Source organism: Palaemon carinicauda, chromosome 39, assembly GCF_036898095.1.
Source record: "Palaemon carinicauda isolate YSFRI2023 chromosome 39, ASM3689809v2, whole genome shotgun sequence".
NCBI classification, from domain to species: domain Eukaryota; kingdom Metazoa; phylum Arthropoda; class Malacostraca; order Decapoda; family Palaemonidae; genus Palaemon; species Palaemon carinicauda.
Window position 1 is genome coordinate 26,226,427 of NC_090763.1, and position 25,000 is coordinate 26,251,426.

Here is a 25,000-nt window from a genome sequence, read left to right on the forward strand (position 1 = left end):
CAGGATATATATAGCAATTTTTCCAACTATATTTTGAAATCTCGTAAAGCGAGAGAGGGAGAGAATTATAACAGTTGTTACAAATAAGCTTTAGGAGATTTGATGGGATCTGTGAAGCCAACTGTCATAGTCGACATGGCCCCCAGCGTTGGCAGGGAGGACCTCGGAGGACACTTATCAGCTATCCCTTTACCCTTTCTGTTTTTCTTTGGAGTATTACAATAATCCTGAGAAGGATCAATTCCTCGAAAAGGGAAATAGGGGATTAACATAGTAATAAAATGTCCTTTTTAAACGGATAATTCCTTTGATGTTTTACTCAGGTACAAAGATTGAATGGGTTATCCTTCCCGATCAGATGCACTATGATCTAAAGGGAAAAGATAAAACCTTGAGAAAGTCATTAAATATGGAAAGAATTTAGGAAAACAACTTGAGTGAATTAGTCATTAAAAGTCAAAGGAAACGATTCATGTTTTGGGATTTCTTTATCATAAGTTGACATACAATTTGTTTAGAATAAAGTGACGACTGGCCACCAAAGTGTATCAGTTTAGCATTTTTCTGATGACTTCTCATTTTAGTTTTAGCCACTAAAATATCCGATCTACAGGTATTTTTCTAATACTGCCTTAATAATTAAAAAAAAAATTTAAACAGTTGTTATCAGTCCCAATAAATGTTTCTCTTGTAACTGAAATTTGCTCCCAGCCATCAGGTGATAAGCTTTTGCCTACACCAAGCTGAGAAGGTGGCTTCACTTGATCCAATCATTTAATGTCCTTTGGTGCAATAATGATACCTTCGGTACAGTATAAATTCATATATCGTCAGCTTAACTTATCAATCAAAAATAGTGTTAATTTTACCGAGGAGCTTAACTTAGCGGGAGTAGATGGCAAGGGATTATTTCGGTGTAGGATTAACAAAGTTTTTAATCCAATCAAATCATTTGTTATCGGATAAGATATGACCCGAAGACAAGGGTCTTAGAAATTGTGATATAGAGACACCTTTACTATTAACTTAGAATTTTCTCTTCAAATAGCAATGAAAGTTTTGATATCTGCATGCATGCACTTTGTGCTTCTGTTTGTTATTAATTTAATTTCATCTAATCAATTAAGTGTTATTATAACCTCTAGTTTAGAATTTTCATAGCAATGGTTTTACAAGAAACGTGTCATTTGTACCCCATTGGGGTCGGGAGTTGTAACGGCTCTCTCGCCCACATATCCAATCCTATCCCATATCCTTCGAGACAAGGTTAACTCTATTCGGGGAAGGATAGCCGTGGCTTGGTATAAACACATCCCTGGTGACTACGTGATATCTCTCAGGTTATTAGCACAGGGGTTAGTAACCCCTTGATACCTCTACAGGTAAGATTCTCTGGTATACTGTATAACTCGCAGAAATATTCCAAGTAGAAAGCTACATTTCAGGAACTTCCATCAGGACGACATGGCTATCTCACCCAAAAATAGATTTTTCCAATGTCAAAATCCATTTATTGGCATGTCGGTAGCCGTTTTTCGGTTATTCATTGTTCAGTTTTAAAGAGAAATATATCATTGGAAAGAGGAATAAAAAACCCACAAATATGTGTGTGACAGAATTTTGATTTTCCTTTTTCTTTTTTTCCCAATTTCTTAGACAAGAAAAAAAAAGTAATTAAAAAATAGAAAAAGGAAGATCAAAATTCTGTCACGAAGAATTATTCGGTTTATAAAGCTTTTATGTTATGATTTTCAATACAATTGGTCTCATATTAGTGGATAAATTGTTAACTAATTTGAAAGAAAAAATATGATTTTTACTCATAAATCTAAAAGATTTTGCCCAAATGACTTGAAATTTTTGTATGAGGGGCTCCCAAATGGAGGACCAACCTTGCTTGCTATAATACCAGGGGAGTCAGTGTACACCAGGTCCAAGCAATTCCTAGACTTGTGAGGAGCCTCACACTTCTGATTTGCTCTCAGTCTGATTCAGAGGTAAAATCCAAACCTCTCGAGCCATAGGGATCTGTAGGTAAATCAGAAGTTAACCACTCCCTATGGTGTGCATTGAAATTATCAACAAACACAATAGGCGCATTTCTATTCTCGTATCTTAGACATAGTGGCAATTTATGCCTGCCAAAAACCTTTATTTTCGGAATCTCATGACATTCACATTTATAGCAGCCCTTATAAGAAGCTGGGTATTCAGTCCTAACATAAACTGTTATTCCCCTTGCCCTAGGAATGATCTCCAATTTCAAAATTATTCTTTTTTTTTAACTTGAAATAAGCAGGTCAGATGAGTACCACATCTGGAAAACCAAAGCTTCAGAGTATAATAGAGGTAACTGTAAGGTCTCTAATATTATCATGTAGTCCACGAATATTGCAATATATTAGTCGACACACTCGAAGTCTAGGCTACACTGGTCTTGGATTTTGTTTGATATCTCTAAGACAATGAAAGAAAGAATTAAAAACAATAAAACAGGCATCATCATGTTTGTAAACAAACTTAACAATAAAATATAATAAAAAAAAATATGTACTCAAAATGTTGGATAAAACTGGTCAACATGGCCGAGCTGACATACTTTGCAAGGCTCAGTATCGTCCTCCAGGATAACCACTTCAACTGAAGAGAGATCAGTGACGATGTGTTTATAAAATGAATACTATAAAGGAAGATAAAAGTACTGATAAGGAACAGGCAACCTCTCGTAAATCCCCCTTTCATTAAGCCTGTCCATCATACTGTTTAAAAAAATCTAGAGGAAGAGAAAACTTAGAATAGTGGGACTGAGCGAACCCTTAAATAAGAGAAATCTAGCCCAAGATAGTAGAAGACCAAGGTATAGAGGCTAAGGCACTACCCAAGACTAGACAACATTGGTTTGATTTTGGAGTGTCCTTCCTCTAGAAGAGCTGCTTATCATAGCTAAAAAGTTTCTGCTACCCTTACTAAGAGGAAAGTAGCCACTGAAGAATTCCAGTACAGTATTTAACACCTGAGTGAGTTAAAATGTTCAGTTTGCTTAGTGCTGTCAGGTGTTGACTGTGTGTAAACAAAAGAAAATATGAGCCGTAAACAGAGAGGGATCCCAAGTTGTACTATCTGGCCCACACAAATCTCTGATCTATTTCAACGTTGTTAATGATCTTCATGTTTTACATCCAATTTCTATTTCTCATATACAATTTATTCATTACTTCTTCAGTGCCTTTCCACATTGGGCTGTTTTTCCTGATGCTAAGATTATTCCCGGCACCAAACAGAATAAACACATGAATGGGGGAAAATAAAAGCCAACAGATGGCTCAGTTATTTATTTAAGCAGAAGTAACTTTTGATTATGTATCACGTGAGAAAATATCATGAGCTCATAGATGGTAAGAATACATGCAAGTTCATAAAAGAAAACATTACACTTTTTCTGTAGAATTATCCATATACTGGGAATACATAAAGCAAAAATCAGTATCTTATACTATCTATGATAAAAATAGTAACAACAACAATAATAATAATAATAATAATAATAATAATAATAATAATAATAATAATAATAATAATACTAATAATAATCACACTACTATTGGTGGTAATAAGATACAAAAAAGAATAGTAATAGAAATAACGAACAATCTAAGAAACATAATAAACCTCCAGAAAATCTGTTATGTATCACCTACACACAAGGCATTTACGACCGAAATGTATTGAATATTATATATATATATATATATATATATATATATATATATATATGTATAAAATAGAACATATACTGTACATCTGCATGTAATGTAAGGTTTTAGGACACGTGAATAGACCTACTAGATATTTGCGCATCTGAAAATTTCTTCCCTAGACAAAAGCGTTTTTGGATTGTGTATATAAGATACTTTTTAGCGAACCAAAACTGTCGCTTCTCTTGGATAACAGTAAAAAAGCAAATTTAAAAACTCTAGGCTGCACAAGAAAGTTGGTAGTCATTAAAAAAGAATTTAAGTAGACATTTAAAAAATTGCAAGTATATTTCTGTTTAAAATGTAAAACCATAAGAAAATGGGTTAAGAGATTTCAATAATTAATCATCATTGTAGTTTCACAAATAAATCAAAAGGTATGAATGTTATGAGCTATACCCAGCCTATGTAACATTGCAATGAATCTCTTATTTCCAGTTTTATTTTATGCAGCACTTTAACCAGGCGTTGTAAGCCGCCTTTTTTTCTTGAAGGCGACAGGCTCCTCCTTTGAGAACAAAGTATATTCCATCTGTACTTTCGATTTTTTTTATATCATCGGAAGCCATTTTGGTAAGACGAAGGCTTGTTAGTGTTGTACATATAAATATTACACAAAAGTAGAAAAATGACAATTTTACACTTCATTTACAGCACAATCGAATTCTCTGCATCTTCTTTAGTAATCCTCGTCCATGAAGATGGAATGCTGGGCCTTGCTGCGTTAAATCTATTGGCTAACTCGGCTTCATATTTTACAAGAAACCATTTCCAATAGGGTGTTGCATCAACAGATGCATCGCCGTGAATATCCCAGTCAGGATATAAATTCTTGTAGCTTGCATACCGACAACCCCAAAACCCTGTTTCATCATTTGTAAAACTGCAAAAGTATCTATTGACTGAAGCTGTACAGTTTTCTGTAACTAATTTTTTAGTAAGAGAATCTATGTACCCTCCGAATGCCAGTGGATAGTGTTCAACCGCAATATGATGTACTCCCCCTTTTTCGTGTCCAGGTGTATTCCGAGAACACGGAGCAGAGCAGAAAGGACACCTTTCAGTACACCCCTTGACCTCAATACCAATTAATTTGTACACATTGTCTTCATGAGCATCCTTATGGTCATCTGCAGTATGTGTAGAAAAGATTTCTTTTATTTTGTTTTGATGTTCCAACACTTTATTGTTGAAGTGTTCAGAGAAGGTTTCCAGTGAGGCAATTTCATATCCCTCCAACAGGCTCAGTAAATCATCCTCAGGCAACGCCAACTTATCCTTTACTCTTGAATGGAAGTCTTTAATCCATAATAGAAGAGAATTTTCATTATTGCCAGGAATTTGACTTACGATTTCTTTACATACTTCTGAGACGAGACTTTCTACCTTTTGGCTCGCAATCTGTGTGTACCTGTTTGGTGCATTGGTCTGTTCAGTAAATAAATATTCGTCGATATAATAGCAAAGCCATTTCTCTATAGAAGCACAATAGTCGGTGAGATATAAATAAAACTCTTCAAACTCATCTACTTCTAGAAGTTGGTGTAATACAGATTTGAGGAAGACTGGTTTAAGTTGCAATTGACTTACATTACTCTTAACGTCTTTTGCTAGTGCTCGAGCCATGTCCATGTTAACAGCATTTTCAATTCCTTTTCCAACACGTTCTGACAAAACATTGGCGAGTGCTTGTTCATTTGTGAACTTGAAATAGAAATTCTTAAACCTTTCAAAACATGGGCCATAATTGTCTCTCTCATACACAAACCTCTGGTCTTTATCTTGTACAAACCTTTTCTGTTTTTCACAAAATTTTGGAAGAGAAAACTGGCATAGGTAAATTGCCAGTTGGATTTTGAAGGTTTTTGTGAAATTCACGCCATTACATTCGCTCTCCATAGCAGTGATCTTGTGGATAATTTCCTCAATATAAAGTTCCTGGAAACCATAAACCATGTCAGTGTATGATTCAACCTCATCAAACAAGTTATCTAAAAGTTTCTGAACTTGTTCCTTAACATTGGATGGCTTACCTTCCGTCATTTGAGTATGCTTTTCAACATCAAAAATAAAATTTCTAGATCTAGTTTGTTGCATAAGCTCTGGTTTTAATTTTCGCATCACATCTTTAGCGTGTGGAAACCTTTTGAGAAGAGCTTGTTCAAAAACAGGGAGAATGCCATATTCTACCACTTCCTGATCATTTCCATGACCAGGCTCAAATGTAGAAATTCTAGAGTGTGGATAAGAAGCATACTGAAAGGAAAAGATTGCTAAACATGTTTGCAACTCATGCACATAATTAAATCTTATGACTTCATTTAATTTCTGGAGTGTCTCATTAATGCATTCTAATACTTTTTGGGCACATTGTTCGTGGTTCGTTTGTTCATGTATTTCACTCATTATTTCTTTAACATTTTTTATCATTCTATTTATAAACTTTAAAACAATTTCCCCGTGATTAGAACGAAAATTTTTAACGCGTAAGACAGAAAAAGAAATGTTGTCGGCAGAATACCTTTCGACAGCGTTTACACAGTTGTCACGAGCAGTTTCCTGACATCTCTCTTCCTGTAAACGTTTGAGTAGAGCAAAGTCATGTTTAAAGTGTCTTTCAAGAATATCTGATATTTTCTCAACGACACTTAGGTCTTCCGTTTCTTTTTGTGGCACATCCTTTATCCATTCATTCCATTTCTCCCTAAACTTCAATTTTAGCTCTTCTTCACTCAGCTTTTTCTGACCCTCTTGTCTTAATTCTTCTGCTAGCTTCTGTGCATCTTTCATTGTTGTATTTATATAAGTTTTCATAACTTTCTTTTGTTGAACTTGGATTTTTCTCTTTTCTGTCTCGCACTTTACATTACCAATTACACTATTTATAATGTCGCTATAACTTGTTTTTAACCTTAGACTAGAATTTGCTCGCCATTGTTCCAAAATAGATCTGTCCTCATTAGTTGTGAAAAAGTCATCAAGTTTCTTCTCAGCCTCCTGAAATGCATTGTCAATATGCTTTCTGCATTCCGATTCTAAATCATGACAAAGTTTAGCTAGTTTGTCATCGCTATTCCCTATTAAGTTTCTTTTGCTATTAAACCACTCCATACCTGTTGACTTCATTGACCACAGAATATCAGATAATTCCCTCTCTAAAGAATTATAGGCATCCATTTCAAGACTGTTTTTAAAGCTAAAAACAAAATTTTGATCTAGAATGCCATGACAAAGATCTTTAAGTCTAGCACTAAATTTATCAGCCGTGAGGTGTAAAGACCGTTTCTGCATTATATCGGTCATCAATCTTTGCTTTACACCATCTACATTCTCACTATAGCCAGGATTTACTGGGGCCATCGGTGGGTCTCCCTTCCATAAATCTGGTATGTACCAAATATCTTTGTTAATGTCAAAGTCAATAAGTTGCTTGAATTTGGTATATTGTGGATTATCCTCTTGCTTTCCTGCAGCTTTTGTTACCTTATCAAGTGTTTCTATTAACTTCTGTTGGCCAATTCTTAATTTCTGGGAGGCATCCTGTGCAGAAACATTCTGATGAATGAAAAGACAAGATGGCTGAAGTTTTAGGTTTTTATTCACTAGACTCATTTTCATCAGAGCGTGAACTACAATTTCAAGTACATCCTCCATTTCGGAGACATTTTCTCCCTTAACATTCACCATTGTTATGTCTCCTAAACCTATAACCAGGGTGGCAATCTTATTATCATGGTGAATTTTTTCTTTACCTAATTCAGCTGCCCTTAAACCTTCTGTATCTACGACTAGTATATAATCATAACTAGTACCAGAATACTCTGAACTAACGGGCAACAGCTGTGCAAAGACCCCTCTAGTACACCTTCCAGCAGCTACAGCAAATTGAAGTCCAAACATAGCATTAAGTAATGTAGATTTTCCAGAGCTTTGAATTCCTAAAACTGAAACTACAAATATCTTCTTATTACCAATCCTTTTTGAGACCTGAGCCAGAACAGCCTGTACCCACTTCATTGGTATGTGTGCAGCATCTCCATCCATTATTTCCAAAGGGTAGCCTAGAAGCATCAGCTCTGCCATCATACTTGGGAGACATTGTATTAGTTTTAAAGTTTCGTCAGATGCTTCCTTCCCTGTATAACGAACAGATTCATAAGCCTGGGCAATTTCTCTCATGAAATGTTCTAAGCCTAAATAAGATTCAGCTAATTCTCTTTCGCTTGTGTCTAGCTCAACTCGTAAATCCCTTTGTTTTGTAACATCTTCACACTGGTGAATTTCGTTCCATTTTTTGCTGCATTTCTTTTGTAAACCAGGTAGAGTTTGTCTTGAAATCTTATCCAAAAGAAGTTTCATCCACTGCAAAAAGTAAAGATTCTCTTCACTGATTGGCTCTGAGAGGTTATTCAAAAGTCTACCACAGAGAATGTTTGGTTTTTCAAGTAATAGCAATTGCTCCTGTCTGAGTTTTCTCATTTCATAAGAAATTTTGTCCAAAAAAGAGTCCATATTTTGATTTCCTTCACTGATTGGTTCTGAGAGGTTATTCAAAAGTGTACCACAGAGCATGTTTGTTTTTTCAAGTAATAGCTCCTGTCCGAGTTTTCTCATTTCATTAGAAAATCTGTCCCAAAAAGAGCCCATATTTTGATTTCCTCTGTTTTCTTGTCTATGCTTTTCTGTGTTTAATTTAGCCCACTCCTGCCAAGGTCTGCATTGTAATGGCAAATTCTTTGCTTTAAGGTTATTCATTCCACTTTTGCAAATCTCTTTTACAACTGATAAAGCTAGCTTTTTGCTTTTACTGCATTCTGGGGTGTTTTCATCTACTCTAATCTCTAGACTGTTTGCCACCTCTATACAATCTTCAAGAGATATCTCTTTTGTTCTCTCAGCCAGATTTTTATTAATCACATTATTAATTTCATTCTTCAGATGCTTTATATTTTTTTCACTTCTAATATTAAAGTCAAAAATAATATTCTCTCGTTGGATATCTTTGCATTTGAGTGATTCCACAAATTTCTTTATTCTCTCTGTAATGGTCTCATCCAATTTAGTTGTTGGTTGTTTTGTCAACAGAACAATTAACTTTGTATCTTGGGATAATTTTGTTCTTATACTATCAATGTTGTCAGAATTTCCTATGTCACTAACATCAATCATCACCAAGACAATGCTGGAAATTTTACACAGAAACTCCACACTCTTAGCGGTCTTGGCTGACTTTCCATCTCCACGAAGATTTAGGAGAGCTAAATTATTACTCAAATCAATATTTTCAGTCTTCTCTGGGGGAAAGTACCATGCAATTTCTATAGTTCCATCAGAGAGAATTCTTGTGTTTATTCCATTTGAGCAATCTCGATGAAAAAATGTAGGGTGACTTTGGTCATTTAGTATCTCATTTAAGAATTTCGACTTGGATCTCGAAATCTCTCCAAGCCTTAGACAAGACACAATAGGAATATGCGGGTCTACAACTGAAGTTTCACAAAGGCTTCCACCTGGAAGCGTAAATTTTGCGACAGTACTTCTCAAAGACCAAAGGAGAAACACTGATTCTTCTCTCAGGACTGGTGGTATAACCAAAGGGATGCTTAATTTACACATGAACAACTTCTCACAAAGAATTTGTCTTAGGAAATCTGAGGAACACAAGATGATTGCAACAAGAACATCCATGGGATGCGGCAGTGAGAAAAGTGTTTTTGGCGAATCATCTTCCACCTTTCCTGAAAAAATTTCTTCAAAATCATCAATGAAATCTTTTTCTGGCTTTTGGATATTCTGATCTGTTGAAAAACTACTTTCGATTTCAGCTGAAATAATTTCATCTCTTCCCCTATAGTCTATCATCAACATCTTCAGAAAGACATACCAAGGGATGTCATTCATAGAATTTCTTTTCTTTAGGGACTTGGACATCACTTCCTGTAGGGAAATTTTATCATTTCTTTCCATATATTTGGTTAGCCCCAGTTTGCTGAACAATTCTTCTTCTCTCATTAAAGTTTGATTATCCTTAGTCTGTGAAATATTCTCAAATTTTTCATAGACCGGTTCTTCATCGTTCACTTTCATGCTGATTTCACTGTTGTCTGTGTTTTCTTCACAAACCTCCCAAGCACCGTTATTTTCTAGTGCTTTCTCCATTTGTGTTTCTGTGTCACTTGTATTTTTATTCAGAATTTGGTTGTCTCCATTTAGAATTTCCTCATGGTTTCCTTTTCTTCTGTAAGTGTCCTACCGGGACTTACATCATATTGCATTTGGTCAAAAGAATCCTCCGGGAAAGGCCTTGATGCACTCGCATTACCCTTTTGTACCTGCAACAAGAGATAATTGTGAAACATCAGTACTTCAATTAATATATCGATATGAGATATCTTAAGGTACATTTACACACTTTAAATACGAACTTAAGAGTTGATCACTGTGTCTACAAGTACCATATATCAGAGAAAAGTCAGTCCTCTGAGCATTTACTTTCAACAGGTTAAATTGGTGATAAACTAATAATATGAAGTTATGATTACAGACAGAACAAATCAAGCATAAGGAATTTATTCAATTTTATGAAGCAAACTGATCACATTAGCTGTTCAACAACCAAAAAAAAAAAAAAGAAATAGTATGGATGATTCAATAACAAATGTTCATCTATTTGCATGTAAATGTATAATTGCAGTTGCCATTATTGGGATTAGATCCTTAAATGCTACTCGAAATGTTTGTAGTGAAAATGCATTGTTATCCTGAGCATATCTTTCCGACAAGAAAATGGTACATTTGTGTTAAGAAAATCCTTCTAATCCCTGGATAGAACCTTGGGTTACATTAGTAATGTGTTGTAAGGAAATTTCATAGAAGTAAGCTCCATGAGAGAAAATTGTAATAAAAAAAAAAACAAGAAAAAATCAGTTTAGGAATACATAGATTTTATTTTTGTCCAAAACAAACTTGGAAAACTTAATAAATTGAGATTGGGCACACATGCTGATCCAAGTGTAAAAAAATATGAATGTTATTCACAAATAAAAAGTAATCCAGGATAGGTTTCTTGGAAGTAAAATGAGTGAAGAAGAAGAGCATTCAAATAAACATCTACTTTCCTTTCCAAACATTCTGTGAATGTTGCATCTATAATGTATATTAATTTCGTAAATGAATTGAGATTTTCCAACTTATGCGGAATAAAGCCTTGAAGCATTGGCTGGCTGTAGACAGCGGCGTTCGTGATTTCTGCACATAGACATCATAGCAGCATTGACTACAGGCATCACTGAAGACTGACCAATACCTACTACAGGTTTTGGAACAGACCCAAGGAGTTCGAGGAAACCTCATTCTCATCTACGGCCTCGAAAGCTGTGGCTATGGCCAGCCAGCAAGCTACTGTATAAGCTGGATAGACAGACCACTGGTTAAGGCAGTTGCATAGACATGCCTCATGGTTCCTTTTCATATCTCCTAAGGAAATTTCAAAACTCCTGGGTGAAAGTCTATTCTAGTAGAGTTGATGGAAATTTCTTCACTGCTATTAAGAGAACCATTTGATTCCTCCTTCGAGGCTTATTTTGATTACACACACACACACACACACACACTATATATATATATATATATATATATATATATATATATATATATATATACCATCATCATCATCAGTCATTACTAGTCCCTTGAAGTACAAAGGCCTCAAAGATATCCTTCCAATCGCATATGTTTTTGGTCTTTCTAATCCAGTTTATATCAGCAAATTTTCTACTTAATCAATCCATCGTCTTCTCTTCTTTCTCTTCCCCTATTTCTTTTGCAATCTCTAGGGACCCATTGTAGTATTCATATGTTCATCTATTATGTCATTCTCATTATATATCCTGCCCATGTCCATTCCTTTTTCTTACATTTTTTTTTAGAATATCCTCTACTTTAGTGTGCTCTCGTATCTAATTTATGTTGCTCTTTTTCTGTCTCTTAGTATTAATCCTATTATAATTCTTTCCATAGCTCTTTGAGTTGTAAATAGCTTATGCTCTAAGGTTTTAGTAAGGCTCCAAGTTTCTCATGCATAAGTTAATACTGGTAGAATCATCTGATTAGATACTTTTTTTTTTTTTTTTTTTTTTTTTTTTTTAGTAAAAGTGGCATTTTACTTTTCATAATCTCATTTCGTTTACGAAAAGCTCTCCATCCCATACTTATCCTTCTTTTAATTTCGGTGTCATATCCTGGAAACACAATCTTTCTGTCGTATCTACGTATATTCATTAACAGTTTTTAGAGGTTCGTCCATAACCTTCACTTGTTTTCTGTGCCTTTTCACTCAAGATTACCTTAGTTATACTCATTCATTTTCAGACCTATATATCTGCTTTCTTTATCCAATCTATTACTTTTGCAATTCAACCCCTTATTCACTAAACAGAACTGTCATTTGCAAATCTTAAGTGGTTGAGGTATTCCCCATTAATAATAGTTCCTAGTTTTCCATTCTATTTTTTTTAAACTTCTTCTAGTCATGCCGTGAATAATTTAGGAGAGATAGGGTCTCTTAACTCCTTTCTCAATCAGATTTCTTTCACTATCATTTTGTAGTTTTGAGATTGCTGTATTACTCACAGAGATATCTTAAAGTGTTTTAACATTAGATTCATCTACTTCTTGTCTTTGAATGGTTTTCATTACTACTGAAGCTTTGACAGAATCAAAAGCTTTCTCAAAGTCTATATATGCCATACATGATAGTTTGTCTTACTGTGTTGATTACTTGGATATGGTCAGTTATTGAATACCCAGATTGAAAGCCTGCCATCTCTCTTAGTTGACTAAACTAATCTTTGTAAATATTTCATATATTAATGACAGTAAACTCATCGGGTGGTAACTTTTCAGGTCTTTTGTGTTCCCATTATTGTGAGTATTTTGATGATAAAGTTTATCCAAGCTGTAGGTGTAGATCACTTTGCAGACATTTTGTGTGAAGTTCGGCGAGTTTTACTACTATGAAATCTTCTCCTCCTATTATTAAATAAATTGTTAAGCCCTGTTCTTCTTCTGCTTTGTCTCTTTTCATGCCTTTTAATGCTTTCTTTAATTCTCCTACCGTTACTTTTTGTAAAGGCTCAGCGTTCCATTATTTCTAATGACAAAGTTATTTCTTATCACTAAAGAACCCACAGCAAAAGTAGTTTTGTATTTTTGACCAAAGAAAAAGCATTCTGTAGTAACAAAAGGCTTCACAGGACATGTGAATATAATATATAGTACAGTATACAGTAAAACTGGTGATACCTGAATTCAGCGATTTTCGTTCGAAAGTCACTAGCTGGCAACTCAAATTCTTCACATTTCTAATGAGACTAGGTTCCTGGGGACGAAGCATTTTAAGATTTCGCTCAATAAAAGATACAGTTCATTAAGCATGATTTTAAAGAATTTATGCTATATTTTTATCAAAATTTTCAGCTAGATCATAATGGAAAAATTAACCCAATAATCTTTAATTATGATAAAAAAGATAAAAGATAGATACTTAATTTGTCTGACTTTTTAGCCACCATAGATATGTATTTAACATAAGATCATATCGGAGATGTAATTGTGGGCGGGGTCTAACCCGTCACCAACTGCCAGTTTCACGGTGGCACTCTCACAAGCAAGTCGTCTGTCAAATATGGCTAGAGCTACCCAAAAGTTAACGGATAGCTGTAACTCTAGTTAAGCTCATTTCACCAGATTTTCTATAAAAAATATATATAACCAATCGTGTTAATATCAACAAAAGAACTGTTTATATAGATGGCTAAACCTTACAATAAAGGAGAAAAATTTAAAATCCATCGTAGGAGGTGAGAGACCCTGTTGCTGCACAATCGCAGAAAACATAGTTATATAGCCAATAGCATAAGCCTAGACTCCAGAGCCATTCCATCATCATCATCACCATTATTATTATTATTATTATTATTACTATTATTATTATTATTATTATTATTATTATTATTATTATTATTAGCAGAACCCGTGTAAATTACACGAAATGATATTTTCAATACTAATTATCTTGTTCCTTACCTATACATGTTTGAATAAAATGTCCCGAGATTAGTTCTATAATCTAGGTTATGGAAATTGAAAGAACTCAATTTTTTGTTTAATATTTAAAAAAAGACAGGTGCTAAAGTCAAAATTGGGAAAACTATATAAGATGTGCTTTGGTTAAGTAATCAAAGTCTAATGTGAATTTGTAAGAGTATACCATGATATTATTTCCGTTTTCTTTAAAGCGTGAATTTATAAGAATATACCATGAAATTATTTCCATTTCTTTAAAGCGTGACACACATGCAATAAATAACACACACGCTATCGTATTATTATATAGATTATTATTATTATTATTATTATTATTATTATTATTATTATCAAAGTACGTTGTCATTGTCTTTCTGTAGAATCTGCACATAAAACACGTGGCTGAATATGTCGACCTGATTATAGTCTTCCATTCGTTAAGTAAAAGTTAAATAATAGAAAGGTAGAAATAATTTTATTTCTAATAGCGACGATAACTCACCACCTCGCTAATATATCTATTTATTTATTTATTTTTCCTCAAAATAAGAAAAACCTATTGGGAGACTCGAATTATGTAAGTAGCATTGACTATACTGTAGTCTAAACTATGACTTGTAATAGTTTATTGAAAGTTTTAAAATCTTGTTCCTAAGTAACGTTTGTTTCATACACAAAACAACGTAAGCAAAAAATAATGATTAACTTTGAAATCGTACGCCAAATGCCAAAATTTTTATCATGAGAATATAGCACTCTACTTAAACTGTTCTCCATCTAGATGCCCTCTTTCCCAGTTTGAATCCTTCTATCCAGGCAGACACAAGGTCCTTTAAAGGACCTTGGGCAGACAGCTCAAAGACTAGTCTCGCTGACTCTCGCGGAGTCATGTTGACAAAGGGATTGGTGCTATGTATCATTTAATTTTGTTCTGAAGTGTCATTTTAACATGAAATGTTTTTTAATGATCTAACATTATTCAATGATAAAATTATCCATTGCAAGTGACCAACGTTCTCATACATACACGTTTACAAAGTGAAATATAACATTTAATACTAAGTGGCAACTCAAGAACAACGCTTGTCCGTAGCAAAGATAAAAAAGTATCGCTAGTTTTGCTGCATAATGTACAAAGTAAAATACAAATTTGCCTTTCACCTATGACTAGCAAATTTTCTCAAGCGCTAAGATTCTTAACATTCCCATCCTAAACGAAATACTACAGATTATTCATCCAGCTGCCCATCTGAACGATATATGGATATCTATCAGGGTTTATTTATTAGCAGATATGGCTGTAATATGCATGTAAAGGTAACTGTGTACAGTACTTGGATTGATAGGAATATCCTAACCTTCTTTATGCAAACAAATAAAAACTTAATCTAGTGGGATGGCTGACTTTGCGTTTGCTGGCCCAACTGGTCAATATCAGGTTGAATGGCTGAAGTGGTATCACGTAAAGTGCTCTCTGTGTCCATCTGTTAGTGAGGATCGGAATTTATTCTTAACCAGGCTCATTTTGGGAAAAGAGCTGTTCAAATAAACGCCTGCTACCAAACACTGCCATACCCTTCCTTACATGATCAGATAGTTTGGGATATTTTGTGTGTGATAAATGTTGTTTATATAACTGATATACTGAGCTGCCATCATACTTATTTCTTAATTCATTATTGCATTGCACTTCAATTATTTTCATTTGCATATTCTCTGGAATAGTTTCCACATCCGCATAAAATGGGGAAGCAAACATTTCAATAGCTAGCGGGTGTTTTCTAAGGTCATGGAATCATATTGAAGTTTTTCCTGTTAAAGCTGCCAACCTGTCACTGTGTTTCAGACACATAGTTGTTTAATGTTTGGAAGTGGGCTGTGTTTTTATTTCTTATCTGTGATTCCCACAACCGTAATTTGGTCTGAAACTTATTGATCAGGGAAAACAGGCGATTAGTTTGTTGATGGTTCCCTTAAAGCATAACATTCAGAGCACCTGAGATGGGCTGTTATATCTACCAAAAATGCTGTCAAACTTCCCTTTATCATCATTCATCTCAGGGATAGAATTATCTTTCATGTCTAAGAAGAGCACAATTTCACTCAAAACTTCACATGCTCTTTTCAGCATTCCTGCCTTACTTAGGCATACTTAAAACAGTACTACATATAATAATTGAACATTTACTGGATGTGTAAGAAAATCGGAATTTGATAAAAGCACACACGAATAACAGATTGAATTATATTATTCTAGTTTTTGCATCTTTTCTGAGGTGTTTTGGAATAGTAGTCTTGCTCAGCACAAGTATTATTCCTGATGGGTGAAGACCACAACACATCTATCTATCTCTCTCTCTCTCTCTCTCTCTCTCTCTCTCTCTCTCTCTCTCTCTCTCTCTCTCTCTCTGTTGACGAAACAACATTTTAGAAATTCAAGTAATTATAGTTTAGTAAATTTTAGCTTGGCAGTTTGCTCCAAGGGGCGCACTGTATAATATTCATTTTTGGAGGGTCTGGCTGCACTGAAAAGTCTTGACGGCCGCAGGTTGCACAGGCCTGCTTTGAAGCAAATATCTTTTCCAAGTCTTCTTTCACCAATTTCTTGATAATTATTCCTCTCTTTAAAGTTACATATATGTAAATTTCAGTATTGCTTGTTTATGAGTGTTAGTGTTAACTCTTTTCATTACTATTATAATTAAATATTCCTATAAATCAATTACCAGTGAAACAAGTGATTCTATGATTTTCTTAGAGTAACATTTTCTTGTCTTAGTCTAAGATTTTGTTCAGATTTATTTTTTCGAGTGATTTAATTTTGGTGTTAATTCTTCTGTATTATTGTTAATTTTTTTATAGAATATATTTATTTTTTGTAAAGTGTGTGGTATTTTGATCACCAATATTTTTCTCATACTTTCTCTCAATTCCCTGACTAAGGACCGAAGTAAGAGGTTGGTTTTTTAATAGTTCACATAAATAATTACCCAGTTTTGTTTTGAGAGTAACGTAAGAGACCTGTGGATATTCAGTGTTCATATATTTGTCGTCTGGGAGTTGAGTAATTTTCTCAGAGCTCGCATATTTTTCAAGTATAAAAGATTTATGTAAATATAAACAGGTGAGTTTGGAGCTCGGGAGTTTATGTAATTCTCCTGCCGTAATATATATTTTTGGTGCTCACACCCTTGGGATCGAGCGAGTCTGTATTAAATATTGGTGATAACAGACCCATGTTTTTATTAGAGGTTTGAATAGTTTTGTGTTGATAAGATTCTTTGTATGGTTGCGTCATATTTTTTTTTGAGAGGTATGAATATTGTAAAGCACAAGATGGCACAACTAAATTTTCAAGAGTGATTGGAAAACCTGATTGTTCAGGAATTGTCGGAAGCTAATATAATTAAAGCTCAGTGGCTCTCTATTTTAATGGTATGTGGTGGCGATGCAACGAATGGAATGATCAAAGCTCAAATCAAGTGTCCAGCATTAGGAGCATTGAAAAACTTGGGAAAGTTGTCGGAAGAAGATATTGTAGCAACGGGCGAACTTTTGGAGAATGCTGAAGCTGAATTTGTAGCGAAGCAAGGACCAATTGACCCACAAACTGAAGGAATGAAAGCAGAAAGGACTGTGGAGGCCAAGATTCAACGAATTGCAACAGAAGAGAATTGATGATGGCAGAAGAGAGGGAAGAGGCCAGAGAAATCGCAAAACATGCGAGGGAAATTAAAGCAAGACGAGAGGAAAGGGAGAGAAGACGGAAAGAAAGATAGAAGAAACGAGACACACAAGGGAATTGGAACTGTTGAATGCTCGTGCAAGGTTGGCAATGCAGATAGAGATGACCACTGCTTTGCACGACCCTGTGTTTAATGTGTCAAACGCCCAGAGGTTAATTTCAAAATTCGCACAAGCTCCCGACAAATTCTTCAATCATTTTGAAACTGTCACATCGACGATGGAATGGCAGAAGATAAATGGTCATTATTGCAAAGGGTCCTCATTTGAAAAGGACGCAGTGCATATCTTGCCTTGTCTTAGGACCAGAGGAAGGAGTATCAAGAAGTTAAAGGAGCGTGCTACAAGTGTACCAGAGAAACCCCTGAATATTATAATGAAAGTTTCCGAAGTTTGCGGAAGGATGAGAAAATTACTTTCCAGGATTACGCTTGTAAGGTACAACAATGTTTTGAGAGATGGATAGAGGCTGCTAACGTGAGAGAGATGGCTGATTTAGAAGAAGTGATAGTACTGAAATAATATTTTTGAGGAATTTCTGAACATATTCAAACATACTTGAGAGAGAAAAAGGTGAAGAAACTTGATAAAGCCGCTTCGCTGAGTAAAGATTATAATATTATCAGTGATAAACCCTCCTCGGGTATGAAGTTTAACCTGTCGTTCCGACCAAGTGTTAAGTACTTGCCAAACCATGGAAACCAGTTTAGTAATTACTATGTGAACAAGTTGAATAGTTACAGCGGAATACTACTGGTACTGTTCCATAGCAGAATGAGATAGTACCACAGCAACAATCGTCGAATCCTCCTCCTTCAGGTGTTGTGAGAGACGTGCAAATGCTTAATATTGTCTGTTACAAGTATGACAAGAAAGGCCATATCAGTAAGGAATGTTGTCGAACCAATTGAAAGCAGTCGCCGATGTGGTTAAGGATAATTCAACTTTACAGAATGCGAAGATAAAGAAAGAAATGGGAAAGGACAGCAAGGAAAATAGAACAGGTAACGTTTACACAATGAACAGGACAAACCCAAACAGCGTTGATGCCTTTAAACTGTATATTTATGAAGGTATGTTAGCCGCAATAGATGGGAGTGAGCAGTTCTAGGTCAAGATATTGCGTGACACATATTGTAAACATAGTGTAGTGACACGGGGTGTACACCCATTGGTGGAACAGTCTTTCACAGGAGATTCGGTCATTTTGAAGGGAATAAGAGGTGAGGAGGTTACCCCTATTTGCCATTTGAAACTGTCATGCGAGTTGGTGACAGGTCATTTTGATTTTGCGGTAAATGATTCATTTACTGTCGAAGGAGTAGAAGTCCGGCTGGGTAATGAGGTTGGTGGAGCGAAGTTTGTGCCTCGTCCCATTGTAACAGAGAAACTATTGAAGTATAGTCCAACGACTGAATTGGAGAAGGATTTCCTCTCTGTTTCCTAGTTGCGTGACGACGAGGAGTATAACGAAGAAAGTGGCTGCAGAAAAAGAGAGAGAAACCGGAGCTATGAACTTGGAGGATTTATTTTCAGAAGAAGAGGATTCTTATGATGGCACGCAAGAGAACTCCCAAGAGAAGAGGAACGACGGACTAGTGGACAGGAAGACAAAGAAGCCATGGACCCGGAAGAAACAGAAAACTCAACATTAGAAGTAGGGCAAGTGAGTTGGAAAAGGCTGATAGGATTGCAACGTTAACAGAGTTATTGTAGCGTGTGGTGGATGAGACAGAGGTGCAGCAGTCTCCCACCTGCTATTATCTTAAGGATGGCTTGCTTATAAGGAAGCATAGACCTGCCGATATCCCTGGGAATGCCAAATGGGGGATATACCGCCAGATATTGATTCCCACACTGTTGAGAAGACAGGTGATTGCCATAGCGCATGAGAATGAATACGTGGGAATAAAAAAGACGGAGAAGATTATGAAACTTTTTCTGGCCTGGCACTCATAAGGATGTGAGCCAGTTTTGCCGTGCATGTCACGTTTGTAAGGAGGCTAGAAAGCCTAACGAGTACATCAAGAAAGCTCCATTACACCCGATTGAAGTACAAGAAGAACCCTTCAATAAAGGACCAATTAAAATGTTGGCAGAAAATGGGAAAGATCGAAGAAACAGATGGAGAATATGTTAAGAATTTGAGGAAAAGGATTGGCGAGAAAAGGAAATTTTCCCTAGAAAGCATGAAAACGAGCCAAGAAAAAACAAAGAAAAGGTTTGGCATGAAAAGTCAAAACAGACTGTTTGCTGTAGGACGACAGGTGATGGTTTACTTATCGATAAGGAGATTCCCATTTGCCAACGAGTTCCAAGAACCATTCCGGATTATGGAGAAGATCATTGACCTGACCTATGTTATCGAAACACCAGAAAGAAGGAAAAGCCAAAGGAAGGTTCATGTTAATTCATCGAAACCGATACTTTCAGCACTGCATTTCAACAAGGAGTTCCTTATCAAAGTAGATACGATGGACAATGGGATTGAAGCTGTCTTATTGCAAGAAGACTCAGGACGGAATTCTTTACCCCATCTGTTTTATGTCATCAAAGCTGAAGAAGCATCAATGAGCTTACTCGACAGTTGAAAAGGAACTACTAGCGCCAATCACAGCAATAAGAAAATTTGAAGTTTATGTGAACAAACCACAGAATGTAGAAATTACAGTTTACTTGGATCAAAATCTTTAACTTTTGTTAATAACATGGAGAATAATCATCAAAGGTTAACTAGGTGGTCATTGTTTGCAACCATATTGTAGTAATGTAAAGCATACATCAGGTAAAGATAACATGGTTGCAGACTATTTATCTCGGACTGAATCGGTGGATTCAGGCCCAGAATAAATAATCTATCTGGGGGAGCTATCTTACGAAGCTGGTCTAGCATACGAGTAAGTCTTTTATTCGTGTATTTCATTTGTGTATTTAAGAGGTGTATAGCCAGCTCGTAATGTGGAGGAATGATTTTTGTTTTTAATTTTTTTTGTTTGCCAAATCCAGAGAGAGAGAGAGAGAGAGAGAGAGAGAGAGAGAGAGAGAGAGAGAGAGAGAGAGTTAGTGTATTGATTGTTTGTTGTGAGAAAGACTGTTGGTATAATGGAAATTGTTTGTTTTTAGCTAGGTTAGGACAGTGGTGAATGTCTTGGGTGAATGGCTTTTTTATTTGACTGCAGCTAGAGTCAGATGTGTGTGTGAATGCTGGATTATCATTATTAATTTTTCGACCAGCGTGGAAGTGTCTGATTATTTTGACAGTAAGTACAATTTATTTATCTTTACTAGGAGTGATTCTGAATAATAGAAAGTTTATTATTTATCTTTGATTATAGTGCGATAATTTAGTTAGCTAGGAGTGTTCGTAAGTGTTTTTCTTTATTTTGCAGACCGTAATTCCTCCTTTGGAGAGAATTTTCATGTGAAATTGATTGTTGACGACCTGGCTGGTAATAAGGAACTTGATACGACCACTCAGAATTATATAATTGTTGATGACCCGGACTGTATGAACTTTCGAATGCTGCTGTTGATGATGATGATGATTATGATGACGGTGATGATAACTACTACCCCAATCAGGGAGGCAGTTGTGGCAAACTGCCACAGTGTAGTGTGTTACCCACAGAGCTGGTGTGGTAGTTTGCCGTAAAGGACAGTTCGGTTTTCTGTGGACGACAGATTTGGTGTCAACATAATATATTTATACTTATTACATATTGGTTTTGGTCTATCATAGTTTTAATTTTTGTTAGGGTTTATTTGATTGTGGAAGGGTTTTGTTAATTATTTTAGTTTTAAGGAATATAGTATTATGGTTATGTTTTGATTTTATGTCCGTTTTGTCCAAGAGTCCCGCTGCTGATAACGTAATGGGAAAGTTTGTGTTGAGGAGACTATCGCCAGAGTGATTCAAGGGTGTAGGGGTTGTTCTTGCAACATCCCGCCACAATATTTTGGCGCCCGAACAGGGACTGCCGAGGTGGGATTGGAAGCTGGACTCTTGGACCAAGGACTGATGGGATTAGGAATCAGTTTTAAGGCTGAAGAAATAACAATGGAAGAGCAGAACAAGTTACTGAGGGAGGAATTGCGGTTGATTAAGGAGCGTGGGGAGAAGTGTGGAGAAGTTGTCACTTCTTCCATATCGCTATCATTCATTGTCCTATTCTGATTCCTATCTATACTCCTATCATCTAATATATCATGCACTATCCCATCTACCTTACTATCATCTGGCCCTAAAATCTCACTTATTTCCATCAGTAATTCATCCATTTCATCCAAACCATTTTCTACTTTAATAAAAGATTCATCCATACTACTTATTATTCTCCTATCTCTCATTCTCGCATTCGTCATACATTCTTTTACATCATCAAGGGAAAAGCCACACACACTATAGGTATCATTTATACTTAGCCATGATTCATCTGTATTAACACATTTATCTTCCACACACCCTTGTCATACTTATTTCTATTCTCACTTTTACTTATAAAATTTCCCCTTCTTTCATCCTTACTTAAAGCTCTCGTATTCTTCCTCTTCATATATTCTACTAACACCAACTGTTTACCTTCTAGACAAAATTCCTTATAAATATCAAGTTCACACTTGTTCCTTTTCAACCATTTACTCATCCCATTCTCTTGGATATACTGGGGTACCTCCTTCCATTTACGCAACTGGTTGTGGTGTGCCCTAACTCTTTCCACACTACCATCCACACACAACTTACCCAAAACATAACTTAATCCACTCGAACCAACTTCTAACACCTCATATGGACCTTCAAATTTATCACCCACCTTATTTACATTCATTCCACTTTTTTCAATTACTTCTTTTATCACTCTCTCATCAACTTTAAAGCTTTCAAGCCTTTCATTTGCTTTCCTCCACACATCTCTATCATCCTCCGACACACCCAACCTCGGTCTTACTATCTTTTCAAATTTTAACACAAACTTACATGGAGACATACCCGTACTCTTATGCACTGTTTCATTATAAGCCCACAACGCTCTACCAACAAACAAATCCCAATCATTATCACATGCACTCATCATTCGCAAAATTTCAGTTTATGTTCTTACTGTCCTTTCAGCCAACCCATTCGCACTTGCCATATAAGGGGTCGAATACACATGTTCAATACCCCATTCTCTTAACATCTGCTCAAACTCCCATCCAACAAACTCAGGGCCATTATCGCTTAACATTCTCACAGGCTTACACACACACATCGATAACATCACTTTACCAACCATTCTCACAACAGTCTCACTCCATTTATCCCTGATGGGTACTGCATACGTAAATTTACTCATGTGATCAACCATAACAATCATTCCCACATGTCTTCTCCCAGTTGCAGGCAACGAAATTTAATCAATCACAAGCATTTCAAATGGCTCCTTCATACGCAATCTCAAAACAGCGGATTAGCATGCACTCTCTGATACTTCCCTATCTGGCAATCTTCACACCTAGTCACTACATCCTTACATATCTGACTCAACCCAGGCGTAAACAATCTCTCACGCATGCATTCCCACAATTTACAGCTGCATGCATCAGAAACACAGGGACATATATATCTTCATCCATTCCTTTATGTAGAAAATAAATATTCTTACACACAATAAGTCTATTAATAACTTTCTTATACACCTCTAAATCAGATGGCCATTCTTCTATCTCAATGCTATTCAATATACATTCACGTAACCTTTTAATTTCCACACATTCATCTTGCATTTCTTACACCTCCTCTTTAGTCAATAGATCATCCTCACTCCTCGTAATAACAACCATGCAAACAAAATTCTCCATAAATACACTATTATCTTCTATCACAATTACTTCACATCCATTCTTCAGAAGCAAACCACTACCAATATCAACTGATAGATCACACAATCTTAAAAAGTCAATTCCTATAAAAAAAACAGCTAGGCATCTCATTCTCTCCCATTACAATGAAATTATGTTCCACCTCCATACTTCCTAGTTTTACTTTCAAATACACTTCTTCCCAAACTAGCAAACTTCCTTTATCTATCCCATGAATTCTCAAACTCGTACATTTCCTTTTCACTTCCCAATTGTACTGCTCTATTTCCTTGATAACAGACATATTCACTAATGACACTTGCGCGCCTGTATCAATTAAACTACAATATTCATTCTCATTTATACCTACATACGTCGTCATTCTTCCTTTTACAACATGCATACAAATTTTTACTCCTATCAATAGGGTCTTTCTTGTCACACCTATGTTCATCTTCGCTATCTTCCATGCTCATACCATTCAGATTCAAGTCACTCAGGCAATCCCCATTCTTAATCAACTTGCAACATCTTTCATTACATTGTAACCTCAATATATACTCCCTTTCAGTCTCCTTATTTGCCCAGTAGTGCATCGGACGATTCCACCCAAAATGCAAATAAACAGTGACACCATACAACATACTTACTACCAACAATACTTTTGATAAAAATTCACCCTCAAGCACACTATCCTCCTCCTTATATGCCATTTCCTTCGATACTTCATTCCTAACACTCATTCTAAGCTCATCAACACTAGCAGGTATATCTCTATTCAAACCCTTCAATTTCAACTTATTCAACCCACTCAAAATACATTTATACACCATGTCGTCCTCTTCAAAACTTTGTACCACCACTAAATCTTCTGGCAACCTTTCAAAATTACTATCAATCTCGATACTATCTTCTATCTTATCATGCATTCTTACATCGCATCTGCTATCACGTTCTTACTCCCAGGTATATATTCTAGCTAAAGTCAAATTCATTCAAATCCTCTATTGCCCTCGCAACCCTAGCATTCACAGGCTCTTTCCTAACCATGTACACTAGGAGCTGATGGTCAGTATGCACAATAAATTTCACTCCATACAAAAATACCTTCAACGCTTCCACGCAAAACCTTATCGCAGCCAACTCCCTTTCAATCCTGGAATACTTACGCTCATCCTTATTAAATGCTTTACTTACATACGCTATCACTCTCTACTGTTCATCTCCATTTATTCTTTGCATTTGAACCAATCAACCACCCATACTAATCCCAATAGCATCTGTATATAACTCTAGCATACGCGTATTCTCACTATAGTTGGGAAAGGCCAAAGTGACGTCTCTCGCGGCCTCTTCTTTCAACTTCTCAAATACTTCTATCATACGCTCATCCCATTTCAGTCTCGTACTATTTCTCTTGCCTGTCCACTCATTTAAAGGCTTCCCTATTCCAGAACAATCTCTGACAAACTTCCGACCAAATTCAATCAACCCAAGAAAACCTCTCAACTCACGCACCGTACGAAGACGTGGAAGACGTGCGTTGCAGAGTGCAAGTCTTTTGGTATGTGATGCTT

General features: G+C 35.8%; 1 protein-coding gene across 1 annotated transcript in view; it reads right to left on the bottom strand.

Annotated features, from left to right (window-relative positions):
- Positions 1-3,799: 3,799 nt before the first annotated feature.
- The window catches only part of LOC137631096 (interferon-induced very large GTPase 1-like), a 111,530-nt gene continuing 90,329 nt past the window's right edge, over positions 3,800-25,000 (bottom strand). Inside the window, exons 2-3 of the mRNA XM_068362729.1 lie at positions 8,416-10,087; positions 3,800-8,280 (exon numbers count right to left, since the gene is read on the bottom strand). Coding sequence (XP_068218830.1) covers positions 4,404-8,280; positions 8,416-9,914 — 5,376 coding nt within the window. The 5' untranslated portion in view covers positions 9,915-10,087 and the 3' untranslated portion in view covers positions 3,800-4,403. The remainder of the gene's footprint in view (positions 8,281-8,415; positions 10,088-25,000) is intronic.